This window comes from Atractosteus spatula, chromosome 24 (genome assembly GCF_055471065.1).
Source record: "Atractosteus spatula isolate fAtrSpa1 chromosome 24, fAtrSpa1.hap1, whole genome shotgun sequence".
In the NCBI taxonomy this organism is placed as follows: Eukaryota; Metazoa; Chordata; class Actinopteri; order Semionotiformes; family Lepisosteidae; genus Atractosteus; species Atractosteus spatula.
The window spans coordinates 13,224,585-13,246,641 of record NC_142729.1 but is presented as its reverse complement, the minus strand read 5'-3'; the positions used below and the strand labels follow the sequence as shown (position 1 = coordinate 13,246,641).

At 45.3% G+C, this 22,057-nt stretch overlaps 1 protein-coding gene across 1 annotated transcript; it reads right to left on the bottom strand.

Moving 5' to 3' along the window:
• Nucleotides 1-7,836: 7,836 nt before the first annotated feature.
• On the bottom strand, nucleotides 7,837-14,982 carry LOC148815932 (thiosulfate:glutathione sulfurtransferase-like). The gene is made up of 4 exons (XM_088904762.1): nucleotides 14,398-14,982; nucleotides 12,320-12,445; nucleotides 10,630-10,792; nucleotides 7,837-9,954 (listed from the first exon to the last, which is right to left on the bottom strand). The coding sequence occupies exons 1-4, from the start codon at nucleotides 14,408-14,410 to the stop codon at nucleotides 9,900-9,902; spliced, it is 357 nt and encodes a 118-aa protein (XP_088760888.1). The 5' UTR covers nucleotides 14,411-14,982; the 3' UTR covers nucleotides 7,837-9,899.
• Between the last annotated feature and the right edge of the window lie 7,075 nt (nucleotides 14,983-22,057).

Genomic DNA, 22,057 nt, shown 5'->3' with positions numbered 1-22,057 from the left:
TGTTGCGTTTGGCACGTAATGCACTGGCATTTTTAACTGTTACAGCTAATATGTATGGGCTATTCCTAACTCTTAACCTATTTAACCCTGAAACAATGCTCATGGAGAACACCGTTCAACACTGCACTTTCTAATGACAGAATACTCTTCAAAAAATACAAATTTAGACCAGTTCAAGGCCTAAAGCCGATTTAAAAGAGAGAGCCAAAAAGGAAGGGTTTAAAAAATATTAGAAAAGCGCTATGTTAAAGAAAGGTGGCAGAGCTTGCGATGAACCGAGGGGGGCAGAGACGGGGGGAGGGAGGTTATACTTCAGAAGCAGAACCGTAAAGGAACAAAACAAATTCACCCTCCCAAGACGCTTAAGTCCAAGCGGAGCGAAAGTTTGGACTAAACCTATGGAAGCCCATTTCCGCCAGGGAGTGAAAAAAAACGCGCTATGGTATCTCAGAATTGCGACTTAGTAACTCAGAATTGCGACTTAAAAACTCAGAATTGCGACTTTATATCTCACATTGGCGACTTCGAAAAAGCCCATATTTCATTGTCCTCTTGTTATTGCAACGGATTCGGGTTCTAGGGCTGGTGCCCCTCGCCGCTCCTACCCTACTTCGTGCCTCCCTGCATGGGCTCGAACCCAGGTCTTGCCAGCTGAGCTAAAGAATTACTAAGTCGCAATTCTGAGATACTAAGTCGCTTCCATACCTAAACGGCTCGAGCAGATTAATGAAGGAAAAAAAAAACTCGGGAAGAGAAAGCAGACAGCGCACCAGGACTCAAAGATCCAAAGAGGGGAAAACCCACCAGGGGGAAAAAAAGATTATAGAGAACCAGCAGGAGAGAAAGACAGAAAAAAAAACGTCGCAACAGATCCGCCCCGACAGCAGCCACCAGCTCGGCTTTCCGACACGCCGCGCAGCGTCGGAGAAACACCGGATTGTGATCCAGGGGCGGTAGAGGGTGAAGGTGTTTTAAAAAGAGAGAGAAACCGTGCCAAGACCAAAGTAAAAACAGAAAACATGGCCGGCTTCTTCTCAACCACGACGGTGTCTCGTTTCTTTTCGGTATGGAATACAAAACGTTCGTTTTGTTTTGTCAAGCCCGTCGAACAAAAACAACCGCCCAGATGTCCAGAACGGAAAATGGCTTTATTTCAGTTCCAGTTTAACAATCTAAAATAAGGACGTTTTAGCATCTCCAGACCTCGTGAACATACACACTGCTGTGCAGATGTCTGGGATATTTTGCATTTGGTCATTTCAGGCTTAAAGAGACTAAAACGTATCTTGGATCTAGTTTCTCTTTGCTGTGAAGAATCATATTATATATAGATAAAATTTAAAGGCGACATTCCTGCTAGAAGCTAAGAGCTTCACAGCCTAATTGAAGACAACAGTGTTGACCGATCAGCAATATCGGAAGGCTCTGTAGTCAAAGCAACACGAATCTTCATCCTATTCCTTCCGGATACGGCGCTCAGGAAGTTCTTATACTGTACTTGTTAGGGTAGCTGTCCTGGGCTCGTTAATTACGGTTTCTCGTTAATTACTGAATGCGCTCATGAATTCGGATTACACCCTGCCTCTGGTATCGCCTACTGCAATTTCATGCTTCATGCTAACAGACTGTCCTGACCTGTGTCTTTCCAGCCTAGCAAGAAGCCTTTTAAATTTTCTAAACGTGTAGAGAGGAGAGGACGCTGTTAATGAGGACACCCGCCTACGAGCCAATTAAATCAGATGGTTAAAGCCGGTGCGATCAGCCACTGCAACACTTTCTGCTGGCCGCTCATTAGTAGTTTATCTTGTGACTACGTCGTTAAGCAGTCTTGCCGAAGGGAATTTTAGATTTAACATGATGATGACATTTGAAACCTAGTTTTCCCCACACCGAGCAGCAGTACTAGATCAGAGCTGTTCAAAATGCTAGAAAACTCGAGTGAAACTGTTACAGTAGGTACATTTTTGACGCTGAAAACGTTCATCTGCTATTGTGAATCAATCTATGAATTGGCTTCATCTGCTCTCCTCCCCACTGAGAGCTGGGGTGTGGGGAGCGGACTGGCGCCTCACCCAGGTGGGGCTGCACACTGGTGGGGGTGGAGGGGATCCCCATGACCTGTAAAGCGCTTTGAGTGGAGTGTCCAGAAAAGCGCTATACAGATGCAGCCATTCAAAGTGCGCGTTACAGACACGTACCGCAGGTGACGTCGCTCAGTATGACGCAAGATGACGCGGGGCACCGCAGTACGTGATTGGTTGACCGACAGGGGCACTCGTGGTCCGTTGGTCTGTCGTAGAAAGACAGTAAACGTCTTTGCTGTGCCCGTTGTAGGTATTGAATTTTACCACTGAAGGGAAATCTTAGTAGCTGAGCATAAAAAGAATAGGAGCATACTGTAACGCGTGTGAAGGTCATAAACGATATTAATTTTGGAACATAAACATACAGTGTATAGCTGGTCTTGGTACTTTAAAGAAAAAAATACACACCAGTATTCCATTTCTCCCTAAACATTTTAAGCTTCGAAGTCTTTAACTAACGCGATACCGGAGTCAACAAGCATACTTTTAGAATTTGATTAAAAGGGAATATAATATGGAATCGCGTATCTAAAGAATTTAATAATGGTATTCGTGTGCTGCGACAGGGCTGTGTAGGGCTGTTTCGCCTGCCTGTTCATGTGAGCTGTCTTGTAGACGTGACTACCAGCTGACAGGTTGTGTTTTCGAATCCAGCTGGTGCTGGTCTTTTCTTTTAAGAAACATTTCTTCGAAAAAATAGAATAGCGATATTATGGACAATCAATTGACTTTTATATTTCAAAATATCGCAACATGATCGATATTTGCGATATTTTGAACATATCTTCCCTTCTGACAGCGGTGCCTGCTTCTATTGTGTGTGTGTGTGCAACAGAGTAAATTTTTAATAGCGTTTTAAGCGAATAGGTAATTAGATTGCTCGTAAACCTAATCGCTTTTTCTACATAAACACAGCATGATTACTCTCTGAAAATGCTTTTCCTTTATTTTTAAAGTAGGCTCAGATTTCAACTATAGATCGTATTATTATAAACTTTCTTGGAAAAATGTATTTTATGTAAACCATGTTTGCTATTAATTCATTTAGGGCTAAAATACGTTCATTGTCTTCCAATCGAGTCGAGTTGACATTGGAAGCCTGCCACACCCGGACTGTTAAACCAACGCATTAGCACGTCAAAGCCCATTGAGGGTATTGAGCCAGTATTGGCTTTAGTATTCCCCCCCTCTCCCCTCAATTCAATTCAATTCAAGGTGTTTTATTTGCATGACAGATGGGTACAAGCAGTGTTGGGTATGTATATTGTAACGCTTACGGCAGACAGGCACTGTGTAACAGCCGGCGCACCAGAGCAGCGCACCGAGGGAGCGTCTGCATTTATAACTTGGTTTTTAAAATTAGTCAAGCAATATGAAGCATCTTCTTTTACTTTTGAGTCCCTTAAATACATTGAACACAGCTTTCTCACCACTTAAGATTGCTCTTGATACCATCCTTACACAAAGCAGAAGGGAGATTTTAGTGCCTGAGCATAAAAAGAATAGGAGCATACTGCAACGCGTGTGAAGTCCATAAACGATATTAATTTTGGAACTTAAACGTTCAGTATATGGCTGGTCTCGGTACTTTAAAGAAAACATACACACCAGTATTCCATTTCTCCCTAAACATTTTAAGCATCGAAGTCTTTAAGTAACGCGATACCGGAGTCAACAAGCATACTTTTAGAATTTGATTAAAAGGGAATATAATATGGAATCGCGTATCTCAAGAAATTAATATGCAATAACTGAGTCAAGGGACTCAGAGGATCCAAGGCTAGACTGAGTATAATAGGCTTCGGGCTTCTATTGTGACATCTACTGTAAATTACAGAAATGTTAAAAGTAAACAAAATAAAGTAACTAAAATGTGGTCTAAAATCACCCCTTTAGACACCCCTTTTACTTCACTGGTGTCAGATATGAAAGGCAATAGTCTCCCGTTCTGTCTGCTGTGTGTTGCAGCAGAGGGACTCCCTGCCGCTGAAAGGGGCAGAGTAACTTGCATGCCCTCTAGTACAGTTTACACATGCACGACTTTAAAAGCTAGCAAGACAGGTTTCGATTCACATTAGCTGGCGAGCCTTGTTAAAAAAACGAATGATAATGTAACATGCCACTGTTCATGAACAAAGTTATACTGAGATTTCCTAAGATACGCGATTAAAAAATAAATAAATAAAAATTTGAATCTCCCGCGGAACACATTCCATAAGAATCAGTGGTTTTACAGTATATATCGCCTTTAAAGGTGGCTTCTCAAAACGCTTTACGGGATAAAAACAACCAGAACAGCAGCAACAACAATATTGTATTTCGTTGCACTTTGAAAACCAAGTAATAACTTAACTATACAGTACGTGCAAACGTTTCGTATGTTGCTGTCGTGAATGTCTGCGTACCCATAAGTATCTTATTTGCCTTGAGTCTGTCTACAGTATCTCTGTCCCACTACCCCCATCTCTCCCTCAATTCAATTCAAGGTGTTTTATTTGCATGACAGATGGGTACAATTCTTGTTGGGAATGTATACTTTGATATTTACACCCGGCGCGGCACCGAGGGAGCGTCTGCATTTATAACTTGGTTTTTAAAATTAGTCACGCAATATGAAGCATCTTCTTTTACTTCTGAGTCCCTTAAATACATTGAACACAGCTTTCTCACCATCCTTACACAAAGCAGAAACTGTCCGATGACTCACAGTACAAGTGGAAAGATTACAGATTTTAATCGTCTTTAATTTTGTCTTTAATTTTGCCTGTGGAGTGTATCTTATTAAGCTCTAAATTGCATTTTGAGCGCGGTTTTTTACTTTTTTTTAATTGCATTTTGGGCGCGGACAGCACATACAAGGGTTAATGAACTGCGCCAAGAAATTTAAAATAGTATTCTTTAGGTGTGAGGGTAGGAGTGGACCGCAGCAGGCATAATCAGCAAACCAGGAAAACAAAGAACAGGACAGGTGAGATGTGTATCCAGAAAGCGAGTGATCAGAAAAAGGAAATGGAAAACGCAGAAAAAGAAAACGCTTTACAGGATAAAAACAATAACAACAGTAGTGGCTGGGCAAACGATTTTTTTTATCGAAATACAAATTGAGATACTGTACTGTATAATGATGTGCATGAACAAAGGTATACTGCAATTTTCCTTAGATACGCGATTAATGCTTCGTAGGAGGAGGCGGTCTTTTCCTCTTGTCTAACAGTTTGTCCACAAACAAAACATTCCTGTTAGACAAAAGGAATTGAAAAAAACCAATTTTGTCAATGAAAACCGGTGTGTGTGTCTCTCCCTGCTGGATGTTCCTCTCACAAACTGCTGAATGAATAAAATAATTTTATTGAAAATGCGTTTGCGATTGTCTGGTATTTAATCTGGTCCCTTTTAACTGTTTTTCGATCTACTGTATTGCTTTGAGATGCCACTTTTAAAGGCGATATGTAAAATAAAGTTTTTTTTATTATTGTTATAGAGAAACATGATCAGATTTTCCCTGGTTCAGAAAAAAGATCTAAAGTGCTACACATAACTTTCTTAATTCGATGTATTTAAAGCAGTGAACTACTGTAGGTGTCACATAACATTCAGAAATACAATCACGTATTTGACAAATAAAAACGATTATAATCTAATCCTTCCACGTTTGATCCCAAAATCCCAAGAAATATAAATCTTGACGGGTAGAAAGCTATGCTGAAAGTTTATTAAGATGCTTAGAAGACAAAGATACTGTATCAATTTATGTTGCATTAGCCTGATTATGATTAAAAAACACATATAATTAAACACGCGTTTGCGATTTAAATCAGAACACGATTTAAATCAATATCGATTCCATATTATATTAGCAGAAAAGCTTAAAACTACCACTTTTTCACACGCTATTTCACATGCTAGTTAAATACTTCGATGCTTAAAATCGTTAGGGAGAAATGGAATACCGGTGTGTATTTTTCCTTTAAAGTGCCGAATCCTGGAATCTGACTGGCTGACACCCCTCTGAAGTGGTTCCATAAAATCTGGTATACGGAAAAGAAAGCGTTGATAAATACAAGTGTCTTTTAATACACTCTTTGCTGTGCTCTTGAGGCATGACTTTTTGCATGACTCCAAGGCATGACTTTTTTATGTATAAACATCAGTATTTACTGCTATTAATTACTGTACGATTTATAGTTGAAATCTGAGCCTAGATATAAAGTTAGATATAAAGTTAAAATCTTGACAAAGCAATGTAGGAAATACAGAGAAAATAAATTCTTTCTGACATCTAAAATCAGTTTCGATCAAGGTCTCTAAAACGAACAAGAAAAAGAAGATTTTCGGAGGGCAATTACGCTGTGTTTATATAGAATAAGTGATTTATGAGCAATCTAATTTCTTGTTCGTTTAAAACAGTGAAATGTCAGCTGTAAAAGATCGCACCAGAAACAGCACTCACTCTGCCTGTCATAGACGTTCAGGAAAGGCTGAATGAAGTCATGTCAAGTACAATAATTCGGAGAACAATAATACCAGTTGTAGGACAGTATATAAGGAGGATAAGGATTTTGAAGTTGACTCGAAATCTGATAGGTAACCAGTGCAAGGACTTGAAAACAGGTGTAATGCATCCCTGATAGGATTCTTGCTGTCATATTCTGAACATATTGAAGATTGCTCAGTGTGGATTTAATTTCCCCAGTGAACAGGATGTGCATTTATTAATTCTAGAAAAAAAGCCTTTCTTGATTTCTCTAGTTCTTAGTTTCTCTAGTTCCCTTTAAAATAAACTATTATTCCACAATGCAGAGTATTACATGGCCAGTATTTACACATGATATTTGTGATTTAAAGAAATTAACACAAGCAGCTTTTGGAGATTTAAGTGTTGGCTGAGTTATTGCAGGATAAAAGACTAGAGATGTTGGCAAGAAGAAGATAGTTTGGGGAAAGCTGAGGAATACACTTATAACAAGAACACTTCCTAATGGGGTTAGGCATACTTTTGATGAAGATGATGAAGTTAACAGACTATATGTTTACATAGATACTGAAATAAGGATTGTATTTTAGATTATGTGTAGTTGCTGGCATTGAACTGTGTGTTGGATGCACATGAATTGAAGGAATGGGCAAACATAGCTGATGCGGATCCACAGAGCCAGCATATTAAGATGTTTATAATTAGAGGCAATTTGTTTAAATAACTAGGTATGGATACTGATGTGCAAGAGAGGTGGAAAGGCTGTTTCCTTAAGCCAGCAGTAAAAAATATTTTATTCTCAGTGAGATGCTGCCATTTCATAGTGGGTTTCTAACACTGTGTATAGTTCCATCCACACAGTGCCTTTACTTCCATTTCTAATCTCTTTATCCAGTACAGAGGATTTGGAGCCTATCCCAGTAAGCAACGGACACAAGGCAGAATACACCCTGGACATAGCGCCAGTCCATCACAGGACAGACAGACACAAACACACACAGACCAGGGCCAGGTTTCCCATAAACTAATTAACTTACCAGTATGTTTTGGAGTGCGAGAGGGAGTCATATCACACATATGGAGAAAAACCATGTAACCCAGAGAGAACATGTAAACCCCACACACACAGGATGGCAGGAATTGAACCTAGGACCCCAGTGCTGCAAGATAGCAATGCTAACCACTTTGCCACCATTATAAATGGATGGATATCTTAGTTATCTTTCTAGTTCACAGGTTTGCATGCATAATTTAATTTTGAAAGCCACTGAGACATCAGGTACTACTGTTGTATTTATGAAAAAGAAACAAAACAAAAAACATACTAACAACTGTGCCATCCTACGCCTTAGCTAATACATTTTATTATTCATAAACAGTTAACATTGTTAGCAAAATATTTTGAATTATATTTAACCCTATTTTTTCTTTAGTTTTGTATTTAACTTATTATATGATAGTCAGACTTAATGTATATTTGAACAATGAAAATATATTTTTACAAGATTTTACATTAAGCACTTAAAATTAATATGGTTAATAATAGTAAACTGTAACATGCTGTAACAAGATCGGTTAAACAGCGAAGAAAATGCTTTCAGAGAAAATGTTTCAGGTGTGAAGAACATAGATCTCCAATGCAATTTCAACCAAACCTGTTCCCACACACCCTGCCCCCACTACCATTAGAATATACACAAAGCACTCAAATCTTTCGAGCTAATGATCAGGTGACCCGAGAGAGAGCGAGAGAAACACCAAGGGGTATCACCAAGGGTATTAATAATACGATCTATAGTTGAAATCTGAGCCTAAATAAAAAGAAAAAGCAAGTGATTAGGTTTATGAGCAATCTAATTACTTATTCGTTTAAAACGCTATATAAAATAAAGTTTATTATTAATTTGCTGCACAGAGCGGTGAATATTGTTATGCATAAGACAAAGATAACGATCCTGATCAGTTTAGAAATCTGTGTACGCTGTAAGGTTTTTACTTCTTAAACTTTTAAAGTACACGTTTTGAATAGAAAGAAATCCTCTTCCTGTTACAGTATGTATAGCAAACTAGCACGTCTTTTTTCTCCAATCAGAGGGGTGTCAGATGGTGTCAGCCAATCACCATTCTGCGTTGGGTAGCAACGGGTGACTGTTCTCAGGCGGAAGATGTAAACAGCTTAATGTTCGTGTTAAATAATTTTTTAAAATTCAATTAAACGGGCACAATTAAGACATTAAATATACATATACATACTGTATACAGTACAGTTTGCATACGGTAATATGTTACGCGATTAAAAAATAAATAAATAAAACTGGAAGGTTCAGCACCAGCTGGATTCGAGCACACACCCTGCCCGTTGGCAGGCACGCACCTAGACCAGTCGGCTACAGTCAGCTCGCATGAGCAGGCAGGCGAAACAGCCCTACACAGCCCTGCCGCAGTACATGGATATAATCATACCGTTATTAAATTCTTGAGATACGCGATTCCATATTATATTCCCTTTTAATCAAATTCTAAAAGTATGCTTGTTGACTCCGGTATCACGTTAGTTAAAGACTTCGAAGCTTACAATGTTTAGGGAGAAATGGAATACCGGTGTGTATTTTTCCTTGTGATATTTTAAGCTCTAGTTGAATGATAGGTGTCGCATTTTAAATCATTTTCGTAGTTAGAAATTATGAAACGCCCTGTTAAAAGCAAGGAAGTTTTTATGCCCGTTGAAGTAAAACAAAATGCCTGACAAAGTATGGCTTGGACAGATTCCAAGTGCTTGTACAAATGTGCTAAAGAAATTATACTTTGAGTATACAGCTTGTCCAAAGTCATCCATTATTAATACTATTAGTAATATCTCCGGTAAAGGCTTTGATGCATAAATATTTCTGATAAAGGTAGGTTGTGTACTTTTGTCCAACTGAGCAATCTTGCTTTCATAAAATATACCAACATTTTAATGACTGAAGATTAACATGCTGTAATACACTGTTCAAAATTAAAGGCTCAAATGCTGTACATGAGAGGTTAAGCTCCCCCTGGCGGTTTTACAAGGTGACGCCGGATAGTTTCCGGCAGAGCGTCAAATGACGCGCGATTAACACGTCACACTGCGTGACACTGCGAGATGCCGCGCCACGCCCACCGGGGTATGCCGCAAAATAACGCACGCATTTTGAATGGCTGCATCTGTATAAGTGTAAGCAATTATTAATTATTATTATTAGAGCTCTTCAAGGCATTTCCACAGCAGTGTGTGTGTTGATCACTTTTGCTAGGTTACAAGTTCGGAATACGGAGATCCAGAAACCCGCCAGGTTTTTATAGCGATGCTGACAGCTTCAGCACCTCTCCTTCTCTGCCCACTCCTTATATCCGCCAGCATAATTCCGGGCCCTGAAAGTAACGAGAGAGAGAGAGAGAAAACGCCCTCAGTTACGAAGGACTCAAGAAGCAGCAGGAAAAAACACCAGGTGGCGTGCACTGTGATGCACTGCAGAGCAAGTTTCCCTTAAAAAACTTCAAATACCGTTTCCTCTCAAGATTATATCCTGGTTTCCCTGCCGAAGATTAACTGAATTTGTTTCATCACTACTTACATGACATAACTGCAATAACAACTTTCAGTCATCCCAGGAGCTAAGCCTGAACTGACCCGATCAGTATTCTCAGTGTCCACCAGTAGGAAGTGCTCTTCCCACCACACCTACTGGTCATCCCCACCCTGGGAGAACCCTGATCTTTCCCGGGGGAAACTCCGAGGAGACCCCAGCTCCAACTCATAGACCAAAGCTGTCGGGAGTACTTCCTGGCGTCGACCAGTAGGAGGCGCCCTCTATCACCAACGACAGCAATTCCTCATCGACACCCTCTAATCCAGTGACAGGGTGCTGTCGGATGGGGTGATCCATCCCAGATTTGGCTTGCTAATCAATTAATTACGAAATCGAACCAACACGATTAATTAATCAGATAGAAGGAGCAAATTAGCGGCTCAGCAGCTGATTGCAAGGCCTGTACTAAAATAGCTTTAAGAGGCACAGGGCGAAATGGATCGCCAGGAAAGCATACTTCTCGAATCCGAGGGCGCGTGCTGTCTCTGTGGCCGTTGCTCCTCGGCGACCCATCTGACAGTGGAAGACGAGCCGAGGGGCGTCCGGGGGGGGCTTCTGCACGCCGTACTTGTCCTGGAAGGCCGCCGGGTCCAGGGCCAGCTCCCGCTCCACAGCGCCCACTACAGGGCGGGAGAGGAAACGCGCCACTGCATTACAAACAGAACTGCAGAGCTGGGAGGTCAGACAGTCCCAGTACAGTACAGTCCCTGGTATCCGGAAGAAACGGGGACGAGGGTGGGGTTCCGGGTACGAGGCCTTTTTGGATAGACGAGATTAAAGCAAGCGGACACGCAGTGAGGCCGAGCATAAGCTCAGGGCACCTTCACAGTGATATAAACCTGAAAGGAAGTCACGTAGGATCATAAGGGAATGGAAATATAGTCAAACAAAACCAGATTCCATTTATTTAATTAAATCATTGACTTTATATGTCATTTTAAGATCAGATCACTTTATCAGCCATATACAATTTCTTGCATTAGGAATGTGTCTTTTCACAGACCCCAGCTTGCTCTCCAGGAGACACACAGACAGGGAGAGAGAAGCTGGGGGTCAGAGAGCAGGGTCGGCCATTTATACAGCACCCCTGGAGCAGTTGGGGTGAAGGGCCTTGCTCAGGGGCCCAACGGAGTAGGATTCCTCTGCCGGCCGCGGGATTTGAACTGGCAACCTCCCAGCCACAGGTGCAGATCCTGAGCCACAGAGCCAACACTCCACCCCAATTACTAGTTTTATAAGTAATCAAATGTTAAATGACTATTCATCATCCCCTGATGAAGCTTCAGTAACATCATAAATTAAGTGTGGGCACTTAAATATGAATTCACTTTTAATTTCAGTATCTAACCTAAAAGTTTAAAAAAAACAGTCCTTAACACTAGGTTTTTGCTCATTTATACTTAAGAGTCCTCAGGCTTCTGGGTGGAAAGTGAGCAAAGCACTGCGATAGGTGCAGGACTTACATTATCGCTCAGATTTGAGTTTTTTATTGGTTATTGATTTCTTTGATCTTTCTTTGAAGGGAGTTGACAGTATATATGAAAGGCCCAGCTGTGCTCTAGCCTGTGAGAAACCCAGATGATGTTAGTCACGGTCTTCTGGCTCAGAATGTTACACATTTTTTTTACACAAAGAGGTCAAAAAACATAAATCCAGACCAGGGAGGGGGCTTTAAAACTCCTCTGTCCCGGCTGCTTTCTAAGAAATGGCTGGATGCCATCCATCGGTCAAGACAGGAGGCATCACTTTACACAAAGGGAGGTGGGGGTGTGGAACAAGCTGCCCAGTCCTGTGGTTGAAGCCCCTACCCTGGCTGCTTTCAAGACACAGCTGGGTGAGATCCTCCAGTCGGGACAGGAGGCCCTTCTTTACACAAAGGGTGGTGGGGGTGGGGAACAAGCTGCCCAGCCCTGTGGTTGAAGCCCCTACCCTGGCTGCTCTCAAGACACAGCTGGGTGAGACCCTCCAGTCAGGACAGGAGGTTCTTCTTTACACAGAGGAAGGTGGGGGTGTGGAACAAGCTTCACAGCCAGGCTGTTGAAGCCGACACCCTGTTTATTGTTCAAGAATGGGCTCGATATGGCTGAATGCCCCCCCTCGTTAGGACCTGCCTTATGTATTCAAGAGCCGGGCTGTAGGAGACTTACCGGGAATGTGGATAGAGCCTGGAATTTTCCCCTTGTCCACCTCCTCTTGGGTGCGCACGTCAACCAGCAGCAGGTCCGGGCTCTTCCCCAGGAGGGCCTTGAGCTCGGAATAGGAGATCACTTTGCCTGCAGGGACCACAGAGCAGGTGTGAGCCTGGTCAGTACCTGGAGGGGAGACTCCTGGGAAAGCTGAGGCTGCTGCTGGAAGAGGTGTTAGTGGGGCCAGCAGGGGGCGCTCACCCTGCGGTCTGTGTGGGTCCTGATGCCCCAGTATAGTGACGGGGGACACTAGACTGTAAACAGGCGCCGTCCTTTGGATGAGACGTAAAACTGAGGTCCTGACTCTCTGTGGTCATTAAAAATCCCAGGGTGTTTCTTGAGAAGAGTAGGGGTGTTACCCCGGTGTCCTGGCCAAATTTCCCCCCTGGCCTTTACCCATCATGGCCTCCTAAGAACCCCACTCTCTGAACTGGCTCCATCACTCTGTTCTCCTCCCCACTGAGAGCTGGTGTGTGGGGAGCAGACTGGCGCCTCATCCAGGTGGGGGTACACACTGGTGGTGGTGGAGGGGATCCCCATTACCTGGAAAGTGCTTTGAGTGGAGTGTCCAGAAAAGCGCTATATAAGTGTAAGCAATTATTATGATTATTATTATTACAAAACTAAATTATTACAAATTCAATAGAAAGAGAGTTGACAGGGTGGCGCAGCGGTTAGTCTTGTTGCCTTGCAGCACCTGGGCCCTGGGTTCCATTCGTGGGCATCTGTCTGGGTGGAGTTTGCACGTTCTGCCTATTTTTCCATGAGTTTCCTCCCACAGTGCAAAGACATGCTGGTGGTTTCATTAGTTTCTGGGAAAACTGGCCCTGGTGCGAGTGTCTGTGTGTGTCCTGTGATGGACTGGCGTCCCGTCCAGGGTGTACCCCGCCGTATGCCCGTTGCTTGCTGGGATAAGATCCGGTTTCCCCGGCGCCCCTGACTTGCCAGAACCTGTTCGAAGCTGGATGGGTGCGTTTCCCTCGTCATTGTGGTGGAACATGAACACCAGGGGGCGCTCGTCTAGGGTATAAAAATCACTGCCGTCCCTAAATCTTTGAGGGCGTGATGCTACGACACACTGACAGAGCGGTGGTTTAAAACAACGATTGTTAACCCTTGCAGCTTCCGCCTCGACTTACTGGGATATGCGAACATTATTAATAAGCACTAATTTATGAAGACCACAATGATGCTCTTCTCTGAAAGGCGATGAAGACTGTGATTGTTAAGGTGAACGAGAGCAGTACGTTTCGCGGTAGGATTGCCATTCGCAAGACTTCACCACACTGTCCTACACCTGAAGGAGGCTTCACAGCCGAAACGTTGCGTTTTCTGTCTTCTCCTTTCAGCCGGGAATAAACCTATTACTTGCTCCTTTGCAGACTACGCCTGCTGACGCGGCTCCCCACCCGAGCTACTGTGCCACACCGTGTGTTGAAGTCAGGAAAGTGCTCAGTCGCTCCCAGCTGCACATTAATTCAACAGCCTACCGTCGGAACTAGCAGGGAACGGAAATACAGCCGCTCTGGACCCAGGTGGAAAATTTGAGTATTAAACCGCAAAACGAAACGGCCGATTCACCCACCTGCGGCGTTAAACATACAAATGCATATATACTTCAAGGTGGGTGGGAGTGATTTTTTGGTGAAAACGTCTGAACGGGCGATCGGGAGCGGTTGTTCAATTTGAATGAGATCAAATCATAGTCCGAGCGAGCCGTGTTCACAGCCGGCGCCTCTTGCAACATAGAACTCCTGTTATATCGCGGAAATACACAACTCCGGGCCAAGTTGACACAAAAATGCTTAAGATTTGTTGCCTCCTCAAGCGATCGGGCCAAAACCCAGCCTTGTTCGCGCATATGTGGAATACAGGTCCGTCTGTCACAACTTCAGGGGTGAAACCCCCCAGTTTCGCTACAGATCGCTGTCTTAGCTTCCGCCTGCAGTGAGGGAAGCAGCGGTTCGATGTGTGAAACTCCCCGCCCTCCCCGATAAGTCCGAAATGAGGACACCGGCGTCCAACAGGGCGAGACTTACCTGGGTCCGACATCGTGTCCGCGGCGGGTTCAGCTCCAGCAGCGCCCGTGTGTGCAGCTAGAGAGACGGTGAAAGCTGGCTCTTGGTCGTTTTCACTTGTTGCTGCTCATCCAAATGCCCTGCGGACTCCCCTCTCTTGTTAAACCTTGGTAACTACGCAAACTCCTGCTACCGGTTGGGTTGGGAGCTCAGGAAAGCACAGCGGACGCAGGGGGTGGGACGTATCGCAATTACTCGCAACGCAGTAGTTTTTAAAAAAAAAAAACATCGCTAACTCATACAGCGCAGCGGTATAGATACATCCCGGTGTTTCATTGCTAACGATCCCCTGCTTGTTGGCGCCCTGGGGGGCAACCTTGTTGTGAAAGGCGCTATAAAAAAATACATGGGAATATTGGTGCATGTAATGCGGTCTGTGTGGGTCCTAATGCCCCAGTATAGTGATGGGGACAGGCGCCGTCCTTGAGATGAGACATAAAACCGAGGTCCTGACTGTCTGTGGTCATTAAAAACCCCAGGGTGTTTCTCGAGAAGAGTAGGGGTGTTACCCCGGTGTCCTGGCCAAATTTCCCCCCTGGCATTTACCCATCATGGCCTCCTAATAACCCCCCTCTCTGAACTGGCTCCATCACTCTGCTCTCCTCCCCACTGAGAGCTGGGGTGCGGGGAGCGGACTGGCGCCTCATCCAGGTGGGGGTACACACTGGTGGTGGTGGAGGGGATCCCCATTACCTGTAAAGCGCTTTGAGTGGAGTGTCCAGAAAAGCGCTATATTAGTGTAAGCAATTATTATTGTTAATGTAGAGCTACATCAGGCTGTGACCGTCGGATCTGCGCTCCTGGTTACAGCGGTACCCTGAGGTAATATCGCTTAGGTACCTGATGAACACCACCCTGAGGTGCACTCATGTACTGTAAAAATAAGCACCCTGTGCTCTAAAATATTACGAAGAAGCGCTCGCCTTCTATTAAAGTCGACTTTCAGACCGCCGAGCGCCGGGAGCTCGTCAGACTGACCAGAAGCTGGTTCATTTGCCGTGTTAAAGGGAGGCCCGTTGATTATTCAGTGTGCTTGGACACGTCTTTCAATTTTACTCAGAAAATCGAGGGAGTTTCAGATCACTCCATTCGTCCCAGTGGGAGAGACGCGTCTGTTCGTTTTCGGAAAAGAAAATATTTAGTCTTAAAGCGGCGCGCCTGCGATTGAATGTTGTTTAAGGTGATAAACGCACATTTTAACCCACTAAGATCTTACGGGTTGAACCCGTAAACAGGTAAAAAAGAGATACACAATTCCTTCTGATTTTTAACGGTAATAATAATAATAATTGCTTACACTTATATAGCGCTTTCCTGGACACCACTCAAAGCGCTTTCCAGGTAATGGGGATCCCCTCCACCAGCACCAGTGTGTACCTCCACCTGGATGAGGCGCCAGTCCGCTCCCCACACCCCAGCTCTCAGTGGGGACACCGGGGTAACACCCCTACTCTATTCGAGAAACACCCTGGGATTTTTAATGACCACAGAGAGTCAGGAACTCGGTTTTACGTCTCATCTGAAGGACGGCGCCTGTTTACAGTCTAGTGTCCCCCGTCACTATACTGGGGCATTAGGACCCACACAGACCGCAGGGTGAGCGCCCCCTGCTGGCCCCACTAACACCTCTTCCAGCAGCAGCCTCAGCTTTCCCAGGAGTCTCCCCCTCCAGTCACTGGCCAGGCTCACACCTGCTGAGTTTCCAGTGCGGCTGCCAGCGGTGAGCTGCAGGGTGACAGGGCTGCTGGCTGTAATGGCTGTCTGTAAAACTGTAGATGTTTTACGGTCATTTGTGTCCAGCAAGAGTCAAAGGAATCGTGACAAGTCTAATTATGACTTTTTAGAAAACGGCAGAACTTTGTTTTCAACACAAATAAGCGTGGCTTCTGGAAAGACAGGGTTCCCCTTGGCACTCTGTTCATTTACAGTTTATTTTTTAAAGGGGGACACTATAAAACGATGTGTCTTTAAATGCAGCGACAAAGCTAAGTCTGGGAAATCTCTGAAAACGACGGGTATCAGCAAGAAAACACAATATTTCGAAAAGCCCAGTACTTATTGCTTAACCGTGTAACCGTCTCTTCTACTGGACACCTGTTTTCATTCTACGTTTCTGCTGGATGCGGGCAATTTCACCACGATCCCTTGCGCCCGCAATGACTTGGCAAAAACTCCAACCGCGGTCAGGGCAGGTGGCGTGAAACCTGACACCGTGTCTTAATCATATACAGTTCAGTTCTGATCCTTGTAGGTAAAGAAAGCAAGTATATTTATATCAAAGGAACAGGTAAAGGTTTATTCCATGCTGAAAAAATAACAAAAATAACACTACACCCTAAGAAGGCTCTACAGCTGAAACGTTGTGTTTTTTCTCTCATCTTTTCAGCGTGGATTAAATCCTCACTTGTTCCGTTGTCGCCAAGTCATGCTGACGCAGCTCCATCCTTCAGCTATTTATATAAGATACTGACAGCACTGAGGTCCTGGGCTCAGTTCCAGAACTGGGGTGCTGTCTGTGTGGAGTCTGCGTGTTCTCCTCGTGTTTGTGTCGGTTTCCTCCCACGGTCCAGACATACTGGAAGGTGAGCTGGCTTCTGGGGAAAATTTGGCCCTGATGTGAGTGTCTGTGTGTGCCCTGTGATGGATTGGCGTCCCATCCAAGGTGTACCCTGCCTTGTGCCCGTTGCTTGCTGGGATAGGCTCCGGCTTCCCTGTGCACCCTGAATTGGGGGCAGCAGTGAGGAAATGGGTGGGTGGATAGTGGCCTTTACACCTGAGATTACATCAAGAGACATTTTCTGTTTCTTGAAAGAAGCCAGGGCATTGGCTTCAACAGCATGGCTGGGTTAGGATGTTCCACACCCCCACTACTCTTTGTGTATAGAACTGCCCCCCCCCCTTGTCATGATCTGAGGATCTCATCCTGCTGTTTCTTGAAAGAAGCCAGGATATCGGCTTCAACAACATGGCTGGTTCCCCACCCCCACCACCCTTTGTGTAAAGATGTAACTTCTGTTCTGAGGTGTGGCAGGGCTGCCTGTAATTCTGGCAAAAGCTATGAGAGGGTGCCTAATTTCCTCTTTAACTCCAATGTTGTTATCACTGCCGTGGAGTTTCCTCGTGTAAGACAAGATAAGATCACTTTATCAGCCATATACAATTTCTTACATTAGGAATGTTTCTTTTCACATATCCCAGCTTGCTCTCCATGAGACACACAGACAGGGAGAGAGAAGCTGGGGGTCAGAGCACATTTATACGGCGCCCCTGGAGCAGCTGGGGTGAAGGGCCTTGCTCAGGGGCCCAGCAGAGTAGGATTTCTCTGCCAGCCACAGGATTTGAACTGGCAACCTCCCAGCCACAGGCGCAGATCCTGAGCCACAGAGCCACCGCTCCAAGTGGGAGCCTGGTCAGGGCTCAGGGACAGTGAATAGGGTACAGCAAGCGGTATCACCCAGGAGGCTTGGAGGAACTCTTTGTTGTGCGAATCCAGCCTTAACAACCACTTGCCAAACAAAACAATCGGTAATCCCCATTATCCACAGTGCGAGGCTATTTTTATAGTGTCGGGGATCGAAAGGATCGGCATTGAGGAGCGCATTTCAGACCACAATGAAAGTCAATTGGAAACAGTGACTTGTAAAAACTCCAATTCACATCCCAAACTAGAGGAAATCTGCAGGTCTGTGCTTCAGAACGAGGCAGCAGGACTTCCGGTGAGGTGGAGCGGCCCTGTGACCCTGTAAACAAGCAGGCTTGTGGATCCAGCTCTTCTAATCCAGCAGAAATACTGCTCTCCTCTCCCAGACGCTTTCACTGGCAAATCACCCTGCAGCTCCCCACTGGCAGCCCCACAGGAGCTCAGCAGGTGTGAGCCTGGTCAATACCTGGAGGGGAGACTCCTGGGAAAGCTGAGGCTGCTGCTGGAAGAGGTGTCAGTGAGGCCAGCAGGGGGCGCTCACCCTCCAGTCCGTGTGGGTCCTAATGCCCCAGTATAGTGACGGGGACACTAGACTGTAAACAGGCGCCGTCCTTCGGATGAGACGTCAAACCGAAGTCCTGACTCTCTGTGGTCATTAAAAATCCCAGGGTGTTTCTCGAGAAGAGTAGGGGTGTTACCCCAGTGTCCTGGCCAAATTTCACCCCTGGCCTTTACCCATCATGGCCTCCTAATAACTGCCCTCTCTGAACTGGCTTCATCACTCTGTTCTCCTCCCCACTGAGAGCTGGGGTGTGGGGAGCGGACTGGAAACTCATCCAGGCGGGGCTGAACACTGCTGGGGGTGGAGGGGGATCCCCATGACCTGGAAAGAGCTCCGAGTGGAGGGTCCAGAAAAGCGCTATATAAGTGTAAGCAATTATTATTATTATTAAATACTACTCACTGGGTAACTCTGCCTGCAGATCACGCTGGAACATTTCTGCTGGAACCTGAACTTATTCCCTCGTACACCTCGGTACATTAGTCATCACAGGGACTAGTGAGCAGGAAGGGCTGCTTCACATCTCAGTACATTAGTCAGTACAGGGACTAGTGAGCAGGAAGGGCCGCTTCACATCTCAGTACATTAGTCATCATAGGGACTAGTGAGCAGGAAGGGCCGCTTCACATCTCAGTACATTAGTCAGTACAGGGACTAGTGAGCAGGAAGGGCCACTTCACATCTCAGTACATTAGTCATCACAGGGACTAGTGAGCAGGAAGGGCCGCTTCACGTCGCAATGAGTGGGAACTCGAATGCGGGTTTGCGACAGATGGTACTTTCGCAAAGTTCACAACTTTGTGCTCAATTCAAAATTTTGAATTTTTCTTTTCCCTGAACGTCCACGAATTTATTTTGTTACGTAGATTTAATAACCCGTCTGAGAAATGGGGTCCTGCGGCTCCCCCTTTAAATATGCAGGTGACATGGTTCGTGTTACAGGTGACCCAATCTCTAAGAGAGCACACTTCCTTTGAACACATCAGTATCCTTGAAAATCCAGCACTTTGGAAATAAATGCGACCCAAGACTAAAGAGCTTCTTTTTCAATGCTAAAACTAACAGTGGGCAAACTTTGCAGCCAATTGTACTCCATGGTCAGTCTACAGTGCCAGGATACAGCCCTATGCAGACGACACGATCCGGGGTTGAGCGAGGAAACACTGGGGGAAAAGGCAGGCAGAATTCGGGAATAAAAACAGGGGGGCGTGTCCAAGGAGTGCTGGTGGCCCGGGGAAGGTGTAAGCGAGCCAAACTTTCCGAAGACCAGTCCAAAGAGAAGTCCACAACTAGGCAAAAGTCCATGGCCAGGCGATCCATCCAAGACAGGAGATTAAAAATGGGAACCGGGTCGGGACCGGCAGGGGGAACGGGAACAGGCACAGAAAGTTAAAAGCATAACGGAGCCAGACGCATCAGGTCCCAGGCTCGCATGATATGGGGACCAGTGCAGAGCCCTGATTAGCGTCTGGCTTTTAAGGGGGAACTGAAAAGGGGCTGGAACCAGGAACAGGTGCGGGGAATGAGGCAAAACGAGGAAGGGCTGGAGCGCCCTTAAGAGGAGGGGTTTGCGATCGTGACATACAGAGGTTCTAGAGAGTTGTAAATACACATATTGCCCAGAGGCTCAAAGTGAACATAGACACCTCCAGTGGTGAGACCTGACAGTTACCTCCCTTCTCCAGGCTGTAAGTAAGCAGGGTGATCGTTTGCAATGAACCACAGACAAGCTGGGCACCAAACTCTCCCTTTTCACCCAGGAACTGAATCACGCCAGGCTAGCTAGGCCCACATCTGAGCATCATCCAGCAGAATCTTAAAATCATAGCGGACATTTTCTGTTTCTTGAAAGAAGCCAGGGCATTGGCTTCAACAGCATGTTCCACACCCCCGCTACTCTTTGTGTATAGAACTGCCCCCACCCCCATGTCATGACCTGAGGATCTCATCCTGCTGTTTCTTGAAAGAAGCCAGGGCATTGGCTTCAACAGCATGTTCCACACCCCCGCTACTCTTTGTGTATAGAACTGCCCCCCCTTCACCCAGGAACTGAATCACGCCAGGCTATCTATGCCCACACCTGGGAAAGACAAGCCATCATCCAGCAGAATCTTAAAATCATAGCGGACATTTTCTGTTTCTTGAAAGAAGCCAGGGCATTGGCTTCAACAGCATGGCTGGGTTAGCATATTCCACAACCCCGCTACTCTTTGTGTATAGAACGGCCCCCCCGTTTCACCCAGGAACTGAATCACGCTAGCCTATCTATCCAACATCTGGGCAAGACAAGCCATCATCTAGCAGAATCTTAAAATCATAGCAGACATTTTCTGTTTCTTTAAAGAAGCCAGGGCATTGGCTTCAACAGCATGTTCCACACCCCCGCTACTCTTTATGTATAGAACTGCCCCCACCCCCATGTCATGATCTGAGGATCTCATCCTGCTGTTTCTTGAAAGAAGCCAGGGTATCGGCTTCAACAACATGGCTGTGTAGCTGGTTCCACACCCCCACCACCCTTTGTGTAAAGATGTAACTTCTGTTCTGAGGTGCGGCAGGGCAGCCTGTAATTCTGCCCAAAGCCATGAGAGGGCGCCAAATGTCCTCTTTAACTCCAACGTTGTAATCATCGCCTTGGAGTTTCCTTGTGTAAGACAAGATCAGATCACTTTATCAGCCACAATTTCTTGCATAAGGAATGTTTTTGCATACCCCAGCTTGCTCTCCATGAGACACACAGACAGGGAGAGAAGCTGGGGGTCAGAGCGCAGGGTCAGCCATTTATACAGCGCCCCTGGAGCAGTTGGGGATAAGGGCCTTGCTCAGGGGCCCAACAGAGTAGGATTCCTCTGCCGGCTGCAGGATTTGAACCTGCAAACCCTTCCAGCCACAGGCACAGATCCTTAATGCCTTAAGACCCTAATGACAGAAAAAAGGGTATTTTTCCTGTTTCACTTTGGTTAAACATCTAACCTGGTAACATCACGGGGGGAATTCTCTCTTTAATCTCAAAGAATGGCGCAGAAGAAAAGTCACTGAAGGCTTCAGTAGGACTGGGGGTTTGCCCTGTCTTGAACTACTCTCTTGCACATGTACATATCCAACATCCTCGTCATTTAACTCAATGCCCTTTCTCCTTTATGCAGAGCCAAAATTGTATATCAGCCTGCTACTGAAATTGTAGACGGCAAGCGTTAGTTCTGACAGATTGTTCATTAGATACCTATATTTTAACTCCTGCTTGGGTTTAAGACCTCTGTTACAAGTCAGGCAAAGAGACTCCAGGCCATCAGAGGGCACACACAGACACACCCACCAGCACAGCTTTGGACTGTAAGACCCATGTGACAAGGTGAGAACATGCAGACTCCACACAGATAGCACTCCAGGTCAGGGATTGAACCTGGGGTCCGCAGGGCTGCTATGCTCAGCTCTGCACCACTGTGCAGCCCTTAGGCACAGCTGATGAGGTGATGTAACCTGCCGGATGTCAAGACTTAAGAAAAATTCAGATTGGACAATACAGGAAGGGACCAATACCAAAAGGCCAACAGCTTTGTGCTCTAGAGAGGATGTGAGTGGCACAGATGTGCAGAACTATACCCTGGTGTGTTGTGCCCAAACATTAATCACTGTGG